General features: G+C 47.5%; 1 protein-coding gene across 1 annotated transcript; it reads left to right on the forward strand.

Annotated features, from left to right (window-relative positions):
• The first annotated feature begins 851 nt into the window (after positions 1 to 851).
• LOC147598563 (uncharacterized) lies at positions 852 to 3,875 on the forward strand. Its single transcript, XM_086761891.1, has 2 exons — positions 852 to 2,347; positions 3,152 to 3,875. The coding sequence occupies exon 1, from the start codon at positions 1,249 to 1,251 to the stop codon at positions 1,990 to 1,992; it is 744 nt and encodes a 247-aa protein (XP_086618017.1). The 5' UTR covers positions 852 to 1,248; the 3' UTR covers positions 1,993 to 2,347; positions 3,152 to 3,875.
• Positions 3,876 to 7,304: the final 3,429 nt, after the last annotated feature.

Consider the following 7,304-nt stretch of genomic DNA (forward strand, 5'->3'; position numbering starts at 1 on the left):
AGAAGGGAAGAGGGGCAGGAGGGGGGCCCGTCCTCCCGGTGGAGACGCCGGGCACCTCCCCAGCTCTCCAGAGCTCCCCCCGAGCCTACCCGGCCCCGTGCAGCTGCCCGCCGCTCCTGCGCGTCCCCTGAAGCCTGTCCCGTAGCACCGGGCCACGCCCTGTTGTATAAGCATGAAGTAGATGGTATGGAATAAGTGGTGAATACTGTCCTGATTTCAGCAGGGATGGAGTTAATTTTTCTCACAGTAGCTTTGGATTTTGTATGTGAGGAATGTTGATGAAAACACTGATGATAAGAGTTGTTGTTAATGAGACCAAGGACACTGGCTTTCCAAGTCTCGTTAACGTGCAGGTGCAGGGAGCTGGGCCAAAGACAGACAGACTATTGGTCATTTGGACATCGGGTGTTGAGAAATTGTACACTGTTCATTTTGTATATATTAATGTCCTTATATTTTGATATTATTGTTGTTTTCCTCTTAGTAAATTGCACCATAAGGTGATGTGTGATTAACTGACTGTAACCCCCGTTCCCTCTTCCCACCCCCACCCACCCTGTCCTGCTCAGGGTGGGGGAAGGAGGTGGAGATGGTGTTAAGCCCGGGAAAAGAGAGGAGTGGGAGGAAGTTATATTATTCTCTTTCTTATTATCGTGCTTTGGTTTTAGTAATAAATGAATAGTTTTCCCCAGGTCAAGTCTGTTTTGCCCGTAACGGTAGCTTTAAGGATCTCTCCCTGTTCTTGTCTCAAACCTCAAGCCTTTTTTTTTTTCTTTTTCCTTATGTGCCCGGTTGTGGGGCCCTGCAAGGCAGCAACGAGCGGGCTGGATGTACACCGGAAGAACGGACTGCAACGTTTCGCATGCTTGCTGACACAATACTTCGTGCTAGGTGTGGATAGGTACGTGGGCATATGGGGCAGGTGCGTTCACCTGCGTAGCGGGTGTACGGGCTTGCGTAGCAGGCATACAGGTATATATTGTGATGCGACGCAGCAGTAAATTGAGAGCTGACTCCACGGCATCCGTGTCTGTGTCTCTCTCCCTGGGATGGGATCCCGGTAGCGGGGGTCGGTTAGTTGTTGCGCAGCAACAAGTGGTGACCCCGACATGATCCGATGTGATCTGACGTGATCTGGCGGATCCGGTTTTTCGGCGCACCAGGGTGAGCGGGGCTCGGGCTAATCCGGATCTCATCATCTTGACGGTGTCCGTCAAGGAAACAGTGAAGGTTCTGAAGGTACTAGCTATGGAGGTAGGCGAGGGGGTCTCCTCTAGCGGTACGGAGGATCTCACCCAATGGATGAAGTGCAAGGGATTGATCCATCAGTCTTCTGAGGTGATGGACTTGTGGAAGATAGCCACGGTGGGGTGGGAGCTGTTAGCTTCTGCTGCTGCAGGGGACAAAACTGCCCAATCCGTTATTCCCGAGTCGGGGGCAGTTAAGAGGTGTCTTGAGAAGGTCCGCAAAGTTTGGGGTGTCTGGAAAGCCACGGCCTTAGTAGTTCGTGGGGATTCACTGAGTGAAAAGCGACCCGACTCGGGTCCCGATGGTCAGACTAGCAGTGATACGCAGGGCGATAGTGAGGCAGGGGATAGTTTTGAGGCGGCACCCGAGGAGCCGCGGGATGCAGAGCTGGGTCCTAGCACCTTCCCGGTGGGGAAAGGGGATGCCGCGGCTGATTCGTTCTTCGTGGAGGAGCCCGATTTTCCAGTGACGTCTGCCTTGGGGAGGCCTCTGCCCTCTGCGCCACCAGCCTACGAGGGCCCGCTTCAGGACGTAAGCGTGCCCTCGGTCCGGCCGGAGAGGGTTCCCCTTCCCCCGTCGATGGGTCCACAGTCATCGATGGCGGGGGGAGGGGAAGACTTAGTATCTATATTTGTGCTATTGCTTAGTGTTCTGGTGTGTGCGGTGTCGCAGGTCGACCCTGTTAGAACAGGTGATACATCCAGGTTGATATTGCTGCGTGCAAGGCGCAGCGTTAAGTTATAAGATCTTTAAGTGGAAACAGACAGGCAGTGCAAACAGAGAAATTAACAGAATAAGGGGTGAATTCTGTTTTGGTTTCAGCAGGGATGGGGTTAATTTTCCTCTCAGAAGCTTTGGATTTTGTATGTGAAGAATGTTGATAAAATGCTTTAATGATAAGAGTTGTTGTTAATGAGACCAAGGACACTGTCTGGCTTTCCAAGTCTCGTTAACGAGCAGGTGCAGGAAGCTGGGCCAAAAACAGACGGAGTATCGGTCATTTGGACATCGAGTGATGCTCCGTGATTCGCATTTTCTGTGCCTTCAATCAATATGGGAGAACCTAATCAGCGACATCACTGGATGGTACTTCCGCAGGGTATGAAAAATAGTCCAACCATCTGCCAATGGTATGTCACACAGGCCATAGCACCAGTAAGGCACTTGCATAAGAATAGCCTCATTTATCATTATATGAATGATATCTTAATTGCAGCACCTGATGATTCTCTGGTGGACAGAGTTCTTAATGATATCACCAGTGCATTATCCGGATTTAAATTCGTTATTGCTCAAGAAAAAATTCAAAAGGTATGTCCCTGGCAGTATCTCGGCTGACAAATTATGGAAAGAACAATTAGGCTGCAAAAGTTAAAAATCCCTCAGTGTTTACCTTAAACAATTTGCAGAAATTGCTGGGAGCTATCAGCTGGGTATGCCCGGTATTAGGCCCCTCTACAGAATTGCTTTCTCCACTATTCCAAATTCTTAAAGGAGACAGACTCCAGAAGCACAAACTGCATTACGAACAGTTTTGCTACAGATCTCCATTCATTGGCCTAAGCAACCAATGCCGAAATTTTTAGGAGAATTAATGTTGTATCCAGCAACTCATCTAAGTTACGCTCCCATAGAAAATGCCTTAACAATATTTACAGATGGATCAGGAATAATGCACAAATCCGCGATTGTGTGGAAGAAAAATGATAAGTGGCATCATGACGTACCATTGGTAAAAGGTTCAATCCAAATTGTAGAACTTGTAGTGGTGGTATGAGCTTTGTATAAGTGAAAACATGAATCCCTCAATGTTGTCTCAGATTCTGCCTATGTGGTCAATGTAATACAATGCGCTGAATGGGCAATGTTAAAGGAAATTAATAATCCTTTGTTGTGTGATCAGTTTCAACAGCTATTATCAGTGTTACATGTGCGGGATCATCCTCACTGTATTGTACATCTGAGAGCTCACACTTCGCTTCCAGGACCTGTCACAGAAGGTAACACAAGAGCAGATGCTCCCACTAATGCGGCCCTTGTTGCAAACACACTCATGCAAGCTAAGCTATCCCATGAATTTTATCACCAAAACACTACAGTCCTTCAACAACAATTTAAGCTGACATGGGAACAAGCTCGGGCAATTGTGCGTTCCTGTAGCAGTTGCCAAAACGCAATTATGCCACTTTATATGGGGTTAATTTGCGCAGTTTGTGCTCTCAAAAATTATGGCAATCTGATATAACTCACGTCCTGTCATTTGGCTGACACAAATATGTACATATAACTACTGATACCCATTCCAGCTTGTTGTTTGCCTCTGCTCATACAGGAGAACATGCTCGAGATGTTTGCCAACACTGGATGTCAGCATTTGCTTTCATGGGGGTTCCCACGTGTATAAAAACAGATAATGGCCCAGCGTATGGTTCTCGCGCAGTCCAAACCTTCCTTGCTCTTTGGGGCATCGAGCATGTTACTGGTATCCCACATAACCCCACTGGACAGGCAATCATTGAATGTGCCCATGGTACACTTAAAAATATGCCGTTAAAACAAGAAGGGGGAATGGAAGGAAAATCTGCAAACGAAAAGTTAGCGAAAGCAATGTATATGCTCAATTTTCTAAATCAATTTTCTAAATTTTCTAAATCAATTTTCTAAATTTTCTAAGTGACAATTCTTCCCCAATACAGACACATTTTGGATCATCTACTGTACATGATGCCATCCGAAGGCAAGCTCCAGTGATGGTTAAGAATCTGGAAACAGGTAACTGGGAAGGACCGTTCCCTCTTATGACGTGGGGGAAAGGATATGCTTGTGTCTCTGCAGGAGCAGTGAACAAGTGGATCCCTGCACAATGGGTACGACCAGCGCTCCAAGCTGCCTTGCGTTCGTCGGATTGTTAACAAGCTGTATGGCAGCTCCATAGGCATCAGTCACGGAAAGAACAAACGTGTGGGTAACTATGGCTAATGCCACAGGACAGGACACCATTTGTCTGTCTGTATCATCTGCAAATAACCCTTTCAGAACATGCTTGGTTGACCTGCCAGATAGCAATAGGACGGCAACTCTGTGTAAAACAACAGCAGCCACGAGTGCTGAGTGCTGAACTACAAGAGATGGAACTTTTGGGATCAGTAAAGATGGACTTCTGTCTATTTTTTTTTTTTTTTTGAACTATTCAGGAGCTAATGTTACTAGAGGGGTAATGACTGTAAATGCTTTAAGACCTATACATTGCAATGACCCAGCATGGTGTAGTCATGCGTGCACTGACATATTAAAATCCAGACAGCATAAAAGACCTAAACGAAGCATACTGTAATCAATCTGCCAGGCCTCTCCATATTTGTATTTCAGCCATCATCCTACATACCAAAGAGGCTTTAGCCGCTTGGCTTGCTTAATTGCAGCGCATGTCTCACAGTCGTGGATAACCTGTGCAATAGTGTCCATGGTTAAATCCACCCCTCGATCACGAGCCCATTTGTATGTTGCATCTCTTCCTTGATGACCTGAGGTGTCATGGGCCCACCGAGCTAAAAATAGTTCACCTCTGTGTTGCCAGTCTAAGTCCACTTGGGAAACTTTAATCTTAGCAGCCTGATCCACTCACTGGTTGTTTTGATGTTCTTCAGTGGCTCGACTCTTGGGTATGTGAGCATCTACGTGACGTACTTTTACAACAAGCTTCTCTAACCGGGCAGCAATATCTTGCCACAGTGCGGCAGCCCAGATGGGTTTGCCTCTGCGCTGCCAGTTGCTCTGTTTCCATTGCTTTAACCACCCCCACAGGACATTTGCCACCATCCATGAGTCAGTGTAGAGATAGAGCTTTGGCCATTTTTCCCGTTCAGCAATGTCTAAAGCCAGCTGGATGGCTTTCACCTCTGCAAACTGACTTGATTCACCTTGGCCTTCAGTGGCTTCTGCCACTCGTCGTGTGGGACTCCACACAGCAGCTTTCCACTTTCAATGTTTTCCTACAATACGACAGGATCCATCAGTGAACAAAGCATATCGCCTCTCATTTTCTGGAAGGTTGTTGTATGGTGGGGCTTCTTCAGCACGTGTCACCTCTTCCTCTGGCGGCATTCCAAAATCTTTGCCTTCTGGCCAATCTGTGATTACTTCTAAGATTCCTGGGCGATTGGGGTTTCCTATTCGGGCTCGCTGTGTGATCAGTGCAACCCATTTACTCCACGTGGCATCAGTTGCATGATGTGTAGAGGGGACCTTCCCTTTGAACATCCAGCCCAGCACTGGCAATCGGGGTGCCAGGAGGAGCTGTGCTTCAGTACCAATCACTTCTGAAGCAGCTCGAACTCCTTCGTATGCTGCCAGTATCTCTTTTTCAGTTGGAGTATAGCGGTCCTCGGATCCTCTGTATCCCCGGCTCCAAAAGCCTAGGGGTCGACCTCGAGTCTCTCCTGATGTTCTCTGCCAAAGACTCCAGGTAGGGCCATTCTCCCCGGCTGCAGTATAGAGGATGTTTTTAACATCTTGCCCTGTCCGGACTGGTCCAAGGGCTACTGCATGAACAATCTCCTGTTTAATTTGTTCAAAGGCTTGTCGTTGTTCAGGGCCCCATTTAAAATCATTCTTCTTTCGAGTCACTTCATAGAGAGGGCTTACAATCATACTGTAATTTGGAATATGCATTCTCCAGAAACCCACAACACCTAAAAAGGCTTGTGTTTCCTTTTTGTTAGCTGGTGGAGCCATAGCTGTTATTTTGTTGACCACATCCATTGGAATGTGACGACGTCCATCTTGCCACTTTACTCCTAAAAACTGGATCTCTTGTGCAGGCCCCTTGACTTTGCTTTGTTTTATTGCAAAACCGGCTTTCAGAAGGATTTGGATTATTTTCTCCCCTTTCTCAAAAACTTCTTCTGCTGTGTTGCCCCATACAATTATGTCATCAATGTATTGCAGATGTTCTGGAGCTCCACCCTTTTCTAATACAGTCTGGATCAGTCCATGGCAAATGGTGGGGCTATGTTTCCACCCCTGGGGCAGTCGATTCCAGGTATACTGGACACCCCTCCAAGTGAAAGCAAACTGTGGCCTGCATTCTGGTGCCAGAGGAATGGAGAAGAACGCATTGGCAATATCGATGGTGGCATACCACTTGGCTGCTTTTGACTCCAGTTCATACTGAAGTTCTAGCATGTCTGGCACGGCAGCACTCATTGGTGGTGTAACCTCATTTAGGCCACGACAGTCCATTGTTAGTCTCCATTCTCCATTAGATTTTCGCACTGGCCATATGGGACTGTTAAAGGGTGAGCGGGACTTGCTGATCACTCCCTGGCTCTCCAGTCGACGAATCAGCTTGAGGATGGGGATTATGGAGTCTCGGTTGGTGCAATATTGCCGCCGGTGCACCGTGGTAGTAGCAATTGGTACCTTTTGTTCTTCAACCTTCAGCTTTCCCACAACGGAAGGGTCCTTTGAAAGTCTGGGCAAGATGGACAGCTGTTTATTTGTCTCCACGGTGGCTATACCAAAAGCCCACCGGTGCCCTTTTGGGTCTTTGAAATACCCACTCCTGAGGTAATCTATGCCAAGAATGCATGGAGCATCTGGGCCAGTCACTATGGGGTGCTTTTGCCACTCATTCCCTGTCAAACTTACTTCAGCCTCCAATACAGTCAGCTCTTGGGATCCTCCTGTCACTCCAGAAATACAAATGGGTTGTGCCCCTTTATAGCTTGATGGTATTAGAGTACACTGTGCACCAGTGTCTACTAGAGCTTTATACCTTTGTGGTCTGATGTGCCAGGCCATTTAATCCATACAGTCCAATAAACTCTGTTGTCCCTCTCCTCCGCCTGGCTGGAGGCAGGGCCCCTCTAGTCCTGTTTGTAATATTTTCTATTCACTTTCTGTGAATATGAATCAGAAGTCCCTTCCATAGGATCAGAGGTGAGATCAGCCCTTCTACGCTGTCTGGGGAACTGCCCACTGGAGACTGGAGCAGCAAATTGCCTGGAAGAACCTCCCTTTGTGATTGTTTTACCTCGCAACTCACGTACACGTGC

Source organism: Chlamydotis macqueenii, chromosome 17 (assembly GCF_036417535.1).
Source record: "Chlamydotis macqueenii isolate bChlMac1 chromosome 17, bChlMac1.mat, whole genome shotgun sequence".
NCBI classification, from domain to species: domain Eukaryota; kingdom Metazoa; phylum Chordata; class Aves; order Otidiformes; family Otididae; genus Chlamydotis; species Chlamydotis macqueenii.

Bases quoted from the DNA above. Each gene is read 5' to 3' on its own strand.
- LOC147598563 (XM_086761891.1), top strand. From the start codon at position 1,249: ATGGAGGTAGGCGAGGGGGTCTCCTCTAGCGGTACGGAGGATCTCACC.